The sequence below is a fragment of the Haliotis asinina genome, chromosome 16 (genome assembly GCF_037392515.1).
Source record: "Haliotis asinina isolate JCU_RB_2024 chromosome 16, JCU_Hal_asi_v2, whole genome shotgun sequence".
Taxonomy (NCBI): Eukaryota; Metazoa; Mollusca; class Gastropoda; order Lepetellida; family Haliotidae; genus Haliotis; species Haliotis asinina.
The window spans coordinates 47,018,590-47,029,781 of NC_090295.1; the positions used below are offsets into that span (position 1 = coordinate 47,018,590).

Below are 11,192 nucleotides of genomic sequence, written 5' to 3' on the forward strand. Positions count from 1 at the left end.
GGAAATAAATAATAAGGAAGTTGTGATAGATTAAATTAGGTGGCTTCAGAGATATTTAGACAGATCTTATCATGGCGATTATTAGCTCATCTTTTATTTGTCATTCATATTAAATCAGACAAAGTGGCTAACTGCTTGTTGTAGCTGGATTTGGGGACAGTGATATTTAGTTCCTGTTCCAAACTTGATCATTGACAGATTCCTTTGACAAAGCTGGGATATTTCTTGCTGGCAAGAACTGACAAACAAGCTACTGGCCTGTCATACTGGGCTATGAGTGTTTCAATACAGTGGGATACCCTAGTGGTTAAAGCGTTCACTTGTCACACTGAAGACCTTGGTTCCATTCCCCACATAGACCCGGGTCCAATTCCCCACAATTTAGAAAAAAAACATTTTTGGTGTCCACTGCTGTGATACTGCAGGAATACTGCTTAAATCTATGTAAACCCAACTCACTCACTCACACACTCACTTAATCACTTAATACTGAAGTTTGTTTCAGTATCTTGTAATGTTGGCTTTTCGTTTCAGCCGTTCAATGCCACTCGAATCACTGCATCTGGTATTGACAATCGCATCAAACAACTGCAGGCGGAGAAGGAGAATGACAAAAACAAGGGCGGATTCTGGGACGAATTTGAGGTAGATATGGACAAACTTTAAACATGACACTCAAAGAAGAATTTGAGGTAGATGAACTATTCACTAGGGGATCTACCTTTGAAAATTGTCAGTTAGAATTCACCTTCCAGGGTTAGTATTGATTTTCTGCTTGTCGTAAGAAGCGACCAACAGGATTGGGTGGTCAGACTCGCCGACTTAGTCTGAAACGGACAAAATTTAGAACAGGTCATCCATACAAGAAGGAAACCAATGTTGTTTGACATTTTCTAGGGCACTGTTCTCTGTGACTCTCTGTGAAATTGTTTCCTGTATAAAGTTCAGAGAAATGTCAAAACAGCCATAATCTGTAATGTCCGATATGGAAATTATTTGAGTAATTCTGTTATTTGCTTATTTGCTGAGGCTTGTTTGTTGTAAGAGACGACTAACGGGATCTGGTGGTCAGGCATGCTGACATGGTTGACTCATGTCATCTGTGCAGATCGATGCTCAGATGTTGTTGATAACTGGATTGTCTGGTCCAGACTCAATTATTTACAGACAGCCGCCATATAGATGGAATATTGCTGAGTGCAGCGTAAAACTAAACTCACTCACTCACTTCTCAACATGGACAGCAGTAAAACATCATTAACATATAAAAAAACAGCAAACTTGCAGGTATTTACAATGTAGGTGTGAAGCAACAAATGTAGGATCTCCAAAAATACATCATCTCACAATATACACTGGGTATTCATAGTAATGGCAAGATAATTTGTGTCTTTGACCTTGAAATATTCATGTCAGTATATTCTTTCAAAGTTGGAAAAACTGTCCATTATTTCCAAGAATATGGAATTTCACCTTCAACCTGTTATCATTATTTACAATTATTCAACGGAGAATGTCAACTACTTAAATTTTTCGTTTACCAGAATACCTGGTATTGTCATTCATCAGTGATAGTCATTTATTTGTAATTGTCATTTACCTGTGATCCTCATTACTAAGTGATTGTCATTTACCTGTGATAGTCATTTATTTGTAATTGTCATTTACCTGTGATCATCATTACTAAGTGATTGTTATTTACCTCTGATTTCAGCAACTGCAACAGCAAGAAGTTCGCCACCTATACAGCCGAAAGGAGGGCATGAGACCAGAAAACAAAGCTAAAAATAGATACAAAAATATTTTACCATGTGAGTACATGGCATATACAGTTTCTAAACCCTTGAGAATACTTCTGTTTAAACATCTTCTGGACATACGTTCTCTGGGAAAACATGCCATTTTTCAGATTTGTAGCTGATTGAGGATGGTGATAACTTTGTGTGTCTTAACCTTTTTACTGTATCGGCAGAACTCAAAAGTGATTGTCGAGACAATGTGAATATTAAACCCAGGAGGCAGTAGATTGGTCAGTAAGACAAACAATATTAACACTGCACACTAGACAATATATTAATCATGTTCATGTTTTAAAAATATCTGAAATTTTTTATTTTTTATTTTTCTATTTTTAACAATTTTTTGATAATCACAACAGGCTAAACAGCCATCAGAAATGTTATGAATATTAAAATGTCGAGACAATGTGAATATTAAACCCAGGAGGCAGTAGATTGGTCAGTAAGACAAACAATATTAACACTGCACACTAGACAATATATTAATGATGTTCATGTTTTAAAAATATCTGATATTTTTTAGTTTTTATTTTTCTATTTTTAACAATTTTTTGGGCCCCACCCTATGAACAGGTGTTTCACTCAAAAACTGCCTGATATATTGAACCTACTTCAACTTGAGGCATGTCAGAATTGATAGGTAGTATTTAAAAATCATCTAAAAAGTGTATGAGTGTGTTAGGGTTGTCATGTCGGTAGAAGCATGCTCAGGTATGTAGGTCGTTCTAGAAGCTGGTATACCAACTGCAGATCACGTCATCAATATTATTGCCATGAATAACGTCCTTCACCAACCAGGAAGTACAAGGCCTCGAGCTGCTGTCATGTAGTGAACTCAGTTGACCAGCAGTCAGTAGGAATATGAGGTTAAGTGTCATTTCCCAGCTGAGCATGTGCAGTGCTGTTTGTATCGGGAATGAGAGCCTACAGCTTGTTTCCTTCAGTAACACATGATCACACTGTGAGGCTATATGGAAATTTCTTGGGTATGAAATTTCATATTATTTTCATTTTCATATATTTCTTCCCCTATGCATCACAGATATCATAAATGTGTAATTAATGAGGTGTACTCGAATGAACTTCCCCTTTCCCCAACATAGGGACATTAATCACAATATTGTATTCTACTGATAGCTATTGATGAACTGAATTTATGCCCATGCTCTGTGTACCTGTATTTGACTGATGTGCTTGATTGGAAGTGGCTGACCTGACTAAAAGGTTTGATTGGTTCAGGTGGTCGAATTGACTGAAAAACTTTATTGGCCCAAGTAGTTGAAATGACAGAATTATTGGATTGGACCCAAGTAGCTAAATTGACCAAAATGGGTGTTTGAGTTGCAACAGTTAAATGTGACAATTCATATTGTGGTGCTTATTACTGTGTCACCATTATCTGACCTTGACCTTCTGACCTTGCAGTTGACCACACAAGGGTGTTACTGAGGGACTGTGACCCAAATGTTGTCGGAGCTGACTACATCAATGCGAACCTGATCACAGTGAGTACTTTGGGCTGTTTTTATTCCATCTTGTAGTATAATGGTCATTCTGTTGACAGGACAGACAAGAGGAGAGTAAGCCTCAAGAGACATGTTTAATATTGTCTTTTATAGCACAGTGCTGTAGGCGAATACGACAGTTATCACCCCAATCTGCAGGGGATAACCTGCACATATCCTCTCTACACTTTCATGAAACATTGAGATTGCCAAAACGTGAAATTAATCTCACTTGCAACCTCTACTGGCAGTATGAATGGTTGAATTGTTGACTGGATAAAGCATTTGAATGTTAAGCACTTGGGTGAACCACATGTTACATTTTCATCCTTTCAATTGTGTTTGTAGCTGAATTTCTCTGAGATAATGATAAAGTATGTAAACATATACTCGCTCATTTACACAGAAAAGACTTGTTCTACAAAGATGTATTATCTATGAGTCTGAGTTTGTAAGTCTGTGTTTAACCATGGTAGTTTTGGGGAGAGGGGGGTGAGAGAGAGGGGGGTGTGAGGTGCACATCAGATGTGAAAGCCTAATTATTTAAGTGTTTGCTCATTACAATTAAGACTTATTTAGTATACTTTGCTCGTGCACATCCCTTACCATTATGGCAGATGGTATCTGGTATTCTTCAATCTTGTCCCATGTGTTGTTCTCAAGGCAGAAGAGGACAGCTTGGAACCAAAGAAGACGTACATTGCCACCCAGGGTTGTCTCCCCCACACTGTTGCTGACCTTTGGAGAATGGTCTGGCAGGAAAACTCTAGGGTTATCGTCATGACAACTAAAGAAGTTGAAAGGGGAAAGGTAAGGCATTGTATTAATTTTTTCCTTGGACGATATTTTGGCTTGACATGCTTCCATAACTATGGAGCACCTTAAGGGGAACAACAGCTCACAACTGACACTCATCTCCATCAGAGAAATCGTAGTCATATAATGTCAACAGCAGATAAATCAATGTTACAACAATTGATAACAGCTTCATCTAAACAACCAAGACTCACTCAGCCAGGGTGGTAGGACACCGTCCAGTGGAGAGAACAGATCGGCCAAAACAGGCTCAATCACGGTAATGTGCATCGAGTTGGTAATGCTGAATAAACAGGCACAATGCAAAGGCATTTATGTACCCCAAGGACAATTCCCATCAAAGAATTGGAAACCTCTACAGGTTTATCAGAATTGTTGGAGTAATTTTATAATTGCTTTTAGAGATGAGTTAGTTTTATATTTTCTTTTTGATCTATGAAACAGAAGTTAAGTTAGTCATTCGTATTACTTCTGATACGGTGCATTAACTATGGTAATATATAAAAATCCTGTGCTCCTTGTCATCTTTTGAGCAGGACCCTAGCAGATGTGGGTTAGAATTGGTCTTCAGGAACCCATGCTTGGTGTAAGAGGCGATTAGTGGGTCGAGTGGTCAGACTGACTGACCTATTTGACATCCTGATTGCATAGATTGGTGCTCATGCTGTTGATCATTGGATTGTCGGTCTAGATCTGATTATTTACAAACCTCCACCAATGAGCTGAAATATTGCTGAGTACTGTGTAAAACAGACTTACTCACTCACTCTTTTGGATGAGCATATATGAAGTTAATTTTTTAATGTACCTGTCATTCTGATCATTTCAGAACAAGGCTGTGAGATACTGGCCAGACAATTCTGAAAAAGAGCTAGTGAAACCTACCCCTAATGGCTGTGTCAAGGTGAAGTTAGTCAGCGAGGTCACTGAGACAGATTACATCACAAGGGAACTGGAGGTCAGGATGGTCATGGATGGACAGGTCAGTATACACGAACTAGGTCAGAGGTCAAGGTTATTGTCAAAGGTCATGTTAATAGCCATTATTTAAAGTCATAGTATAATGTAAACACCACAACTCGCACGTCATTGTTATCGTCAAAGGATAAAGTTGTAGTCATAGATTAAGGAGGTAGATGGAGGTCAAAGTTACTGTCAAGGGTCAGAGAAAAAGTCAGAGGTTTATATATTAAGTGAATATCATTTATGTTTTGTAGTTAAATTATTATTCAGGATATTCCAGATATTTTCTCTCTTTTTTTTCTTTTACTTCACAATGGTTCAGATAGCCTCAGTGATTTGATTGGTTGGGTATCATTGTACCCTGATGGTCTCAACCTTAAGACTACATCAAACTTGAAATATCAACCTTTCAAATGCACTCATAGCAAGCCTCAACTGTCTCATGAGAAACTAGGCAGCTTCAAACGAAAGGGGTTTGTACCTTGACAACAAAATAAATCTGGATTTTCATGGTGATTGATGTCAACTTTCTGTTTTAATTGTTGTATCTTTACTTCCCTGGATAAATATAGTTTTTGTGTTTTCATTTCCTGGCCAAGAAATCAATAACAAGTTATTCATTAATGTCGTTATTCACACAGAAAGTCTTCTGTCTGTAAATGACCTTTACTTGTAATGGTTGACCATCGGCAGCGTATACCAGTTGTGTAGATTGATCTTTGTGCCATTGATCACTGGATTGTCTGGTCCAGACTATTATTTTCAGACCGCGCCATATAGCTGGAATATTGCTGAGGTGTAAAACTAATCTCACTCACTCACTCACTCACTCACTCACTCACTCACTCACTCACTCACTCACAGATGTGGAATTGGAACTTACATATTTGTTTCATACCGATACTCCCATGGGTTTGTCTTCTGCAGGCATGTAAGAAAATCGTTTTCTTTTTCAGGAATCGGACCCTCGTCAGATCTACCAGTATCACTTCCAGACCTGGCCAGACTATGGCGTTCCTGGAGACCCTGGCAGCGTACTCAACTTCCTCCATGTTGTGAACGCCAGACAAGAGATGATTGATGACAAAGCTGGGCCCATTGTCGTTCACTGCAGGTGAGTTGTGGGCCACAAGAAAATGATCAACATCACAGCTGAGTTGAACTGTATTTCACTGGACACATATTCATGCTTAAGTTTTGAATCAAGGTGATAAATACTTTGGCACCATTTTACAGATTGATCATAATGTAATATCTGTTACAAACGTGTTAAAGGAGGTGCTTACCTCTAGGATAGCTTCATGGATTAGGCCTAGCACTAGGATAGCTTCATGGAGCGGGCTTAGCACTAGGATAGCTTCATGGAGTGAGCTTAGTACTAGGATAGCTTCATGGAGTGGATTTAGCGCTAGGATAGCTTTATGGAGTGGGCTTAGCACTAGGATAGCTTCATGGAGTGGGCCTAGCACTAGGATAGCTTCATGGAGTGGGCCTAGCACTAGGATAGCTTTATGGAGTGGGCTTAGCACTAGGATAGCTTCATGGAGCGGGCTTAGCACTAGGATAGCTTCATGGAGTGGGCCTAGCACTAGGATAGCTTCATGGCTTGGGTTTAGCACTAGGATAGCTTCATGGAGTGAGCTTAGCACTAGGATAGCTTCATGTAGTGAGCCCCTGACTTGGGAATCAAGATTGTCATATATTTACATCCTGTTCTTTTGAAGAACCGGGTTAGGCCTGGTCTTCAGTCACTTATGTTTGTACGAGGCCTCATCAGACTCACTGACCTGGTTGATACATGTTATTTGATCCCAACTGCTTAGATTGTTGCTGTCTGGATTGTCTGGTCAAGACCCAATTATTTACAGATTGACGATATATTGCTTGGATATTGTTGTGTGGCATTAAACGGCCAGCCAGCCAACCATTGTTTGGTGGTAGTTTGAGAATGCTGCTGACACGGATATGTTCTGTTTCAGTGCAGGCATTGGGAGGACTGGGACATTCATTGTCATTGATATCATACTCAACCAGATCAAGATGCATGGTAAGGTCTTTTAGCTAAAAGCCATTTTATTTTCTACCCCGGAATAAGAGCCAGCATGTTCATTGATTTGTTGGTCCATAGGTCCATCCATCTGTTCTCATTCAGTTTTGTTTTCCAGAGCAGACCTCCAAAATCTATGACTGTTTCATAAGTAGATAATAAAACTTGCTGTTGTGATCAGTATTGTGGTATGTTTCCTTTGGGTAGTTTATAATTGTCTTTTCTATAATTATTCATATCTCAATGACCAGAAATTGATCTTACACTTAACTTACATATGAATATACATTGTAAAGGTGAAGAAAAATAATTTAAAGAGTGATATCTCAAGCAACCTCCAAAGGTTCTCCCTTGAAATTCCTGCTTGTCCTCTAGCCCAAGACAACTACATTTTGCTGAGGGCATTTAGAGGCATGCATGATGAAGAGGAATGCTTACTATCATCTAATCAAATATAACCCCTCCCTACCCTTTGTCCATTTAGATTCACTTATCTATATATTCTCCTTGTGTATAATGATATATATCATTTGCAGACTCATAGCAACCATTTTTTTGCATGTAAGCCCGACAGGTTGCAAAGTCTCATATGTAGATATTGAGGGCTTGATCAACCTCTACAGCAAATACTTATACCTTATAATGGTTTCTTGTAATGGTGGCTATAACCCTGAGTTGCTTGTCAGTGATGTTAAGATATACAGTGAAACATTGCATCTGTTGCAGTAAGAATATATCTGTCCATCAGAAGGATTCCACTTCTTGATTGTCTTCTTGAACTGAAAAGTGAAATGTACTGAAAATGTTTACTTTGTGCAACAGGTTTTGACTGCGACATTGACATTCAGAAAACAATACAGATGGTGAGGTCACAGAGGTCGGGCATGGTTCAAACTGAGGCTCAGTATAAGTTTGTATACATGGCTGTGTGGCATTACATGGAAACTGAGAGACAGCGATGGCAGGCAGAGCAGGTACACCCACTGTTTTACTATGGAGTTTCCAAGGGTAGTTGCTGCCTGTTATGTAGGAACCATAAGTAGGTCAAGGCACTCCACAAGACTGTAGTACTTCCGGTGACCAACAACCTTTCACTTTCACACCTTTTTGAATAGGGTCATGGTTGACAGTGACCAGTAATCCTTGTAGGAATAGCCAATTTCTGAACTAACAAACTCTAAATCAGTCAGCTGTTATGTTTGTCAACACCTGTGAAGGCCATGTTATGACTGTCAACACCTGTAAAGGCCAAGCATGGTTGGACGCTTGGTCCAGTCTAGTGGAGTCATGTTTGACTGTTGCATGATTTTGAATTAGAACTGGTTCTTGATTATAAGCATGTCACTGGAAATTTGGTACTGGAGGTAAGCTGGAAATACTGGTGCATGCCATGGGCCCACCCACCTGTGAGACTTGCATACCCAGCTCAGTGGAGCCCTGCTGGTTTCCAGACCAGTACACTTAGGAACATCAACAGACAACGTTACATTAAGGCATAAAAGGTCTTCCTAAGGATATTTTGGGGTTTTTTTCTGCATAAACGCAGTATGTTGTATGTATTGTGATCATATGTTTTGTATTTTTAATGCTATGAATATATTGAGTTCAGTGTGGAGATCTTTTGCAGAGTAATAGACTTTTTCTCCATAATAAACTTTTTAGCATGGATACAATTGGTAGAAATATCATCATACTTGTAATAGGGAATTCAGCATCACACTTTCTGTATTTTAAAATATTTTTCAATATATCAAAATTTGATCATGATATATGTGCAGGTCCCACATACACATGTGACTATGGGTTAATAGGCTGTAGTAGGCATTTGAAATAGAGGTGTGCGATCAGTAAGAAAAGTGCGCATGATGAAAATACGGATTAGGATCATTGTATTTCCTACATGATATGTATTTTGGTAATTCTACATCAATAATCACCTTCTCCATCCAGTTGTGTATAATTACGGATGTTTCTCTACATTTTTCATGAAACATGTTCTAAAAGCAGAGATGCTACATTTTCAGAAAAGTCAAATGGCAGGGAGAGATTACACTAACATCAAGTATGCCACAGGATCTGAGAACATGGCACGTGCACGTAACTCGATTCCTGCAAACTCCCTTCCTCCGCAGATATCCAATACACGTCTTCAAGATAAAAAAGTTCCCAGGTGAGTTGTGTATCTTTGCTCTCTGCTTAAATACTATCAATTTTCCTGTTGATACAAGTAAAAATTAAATGTTTTTTTTTACCCTATAAAATAAAACACACAAAAAATGTTGCAATATGTATCATTTGAAACGTGTAGTACATGTTGTGTGGTAAGTTACTGTTATCACTTGTTTCAGAGCACCACCAGACGATGCTAACAAAGTTTACCAAAATATCAGCTCGATTGACACTGGCAAGGCTGGGAAGAGATGAGATATGTTATCTTAGCTCGTCTCTGTGTCTCTAATAGCTGCTTTATCTTTGGGATCTTCATGGTAACCATACACGTTGCTTACACCTTGCGTTACCTTCAAAACTGAGACTTGTTTTCATTTCCCGAAGACTGGGCAGTGAATGTGTCCAAAAGGAAACTATTCATAGTATTGTTGATGAAGTGCTAATAATATGGCATCACGTATATCTGTCTTTCATGGCTCATGCCTGGAGCATGAGATGAAAGGTCAAGGTCATTGATGGTCAGGGCCATTGTTGATAAGGTCATTAATGGTCAAGGTCATTGGTGTTAAGGTCATTGTTGACGTCTGGTCATTGATTCCTCTTTGTTTTATTTGTTATTGTTTTTCTCTTGGTGTTTCCATATGAAACTGATGTCATTTATGAATATGAAACTGTACATAATTAACACCAGTCATTGCGGCAGAATTGTGAATTTTCAATGACAATGTTTTGCCAGTGTTGAGCACAGGAAGTACATACACATGAAGGGACTACAAAGTTATGATAAACCTGTGATACCAGCATATATGATGTTTGTAGAAGGCTGAAAAAGTCAAAATAGTTGCTTTCTCAGGCATAGACAATTTATGAGAAATGTGTCCCTTATGCTTCTATTGTCAAGTAGGCCACACTACACTGACGTTTGTCACATTTGTTTGTCAGAGATGATTGTCACTGGATTTTTATGTGAGAAATCATTAAAAAATGAATTACATGTTGAATATTAAAGCAATGAAGTGATTTGGGCCTACTCGTTTGTCTTAGATAATCCAAATGGGAAAGTGTCACTTTCGTCAGCCATGCCTGAGAAACAAGTACCCTTTTTTTTAGCCTAATAAAGCTATGTACAAAATATGTTTGTGTTTGGTAATTGTGTTTTAGAAGATCATTGTTCTTTGTCTTCCCAACGTGCTGTAATAATAATGTTAGTATTCATAGTGATTTCTCTCGTATGATGGAACACACAAGATCATGCAGTTATTGTGAAAACAAGACGATTGGTTGAATAAGTGTGGTAAAATGGGAACTAGAATATACAGTTGTGGATAATTTTGAATGAAAAATGTGGTTCAGTATTTGATCAGTTGTATTTTGCAAACTTGTTTCATTTCGGTAGTTTTTGCTCAGAACTCTACAAACTGAACTGTTTTGTTGTCGGAAGAATGAAGATTTTATGGATATCAACTTCTTTATATGAGAACACAACGTTTCATCACCTGATGAAGGAGTAAGCATTAACTCCGAAATGTTGTGTTCTCATATAAAGAAGTTGATATCCATAAGATCTTCATTCTTCTGTATTTCACTTCTAAATGCCCTTCAAAGACTTGTTTTGTTGTCATTGATCCCTATATTGTAAAGTTTTGTGTGTTCTTTTTTGAACAGTAATACTTGCCATTACTTGAATTGGGATTACTGGGTAATTTAGGCTTTGTTATCTGAAGTATTCTGCTAGAACTGTCACTTTGATGTAAAATTGTATTCCAAAACTCGATGAAAATTTGCATAATGGTAATCTCACATTTTAATGTGGATTTGTCTCTACTACCAATTCTTCGAAAACTGTGACAATTGTGAACATAGTAACTGTCTCATTAGTAAGGATGTTTTATC

The 11,192-nt window shown here is 38.2% G+C and overlaps 1 protein-coding gene across 2 annotated transcripts in view; it reads left to right on the plus strand.

The window, feature by feature from the left end:
- LOC137267953 (tyrosine-protein phosphatase non-receptor type 11-like) overlaps positions 1–10,433 on the plus strand; it is a 39,425-nt gene extending 28,992 nt beyond the window's left edge. For both annotated transcript variants that reach the window (XM_067802409.1, XM_067802408.1), the window contains exons 6-15: positions 535–645; positions 1,715–1,811; positions 3,225–3,304; positions 3,968–4,114; positions 4,950–5,102; positions 6,040–6,197; positions 7,063–7,130; positions 7,953–8,104; positions 9,155–9,300; positions 9,479–10,433. In XM_067802409.1, the coding sequence (XP_067658510.1) occupies positions 535–645; positions 1,715–1,811; positions 3,225–3,304; positions 3,968–4,114; positions 4,950–5,102; positions 6,040–6,197; positions 7,063–7,130; positions 7,953–8,104; positions 9,155–9,300; positions 9,479–9,554 (1,188 nt within the window). In that variant the 3' untranslated portion in view covers positions 9,555–10,433. The remainder of the gene's footprint in view (positions 1–534; positions 646–1,714; positions 1,812–3,224; positions 3,305–3,967; positions 4,115–4,949; positions 5,103–6,039; positions 6,198–7,062; positions 7,131–7,952; positions 8,105–9,154; positions 9,301–9,478) is intronic.
- The last annotated feature ends 759 nt before the right edge of the window (positions 10,434–11,192 follow it).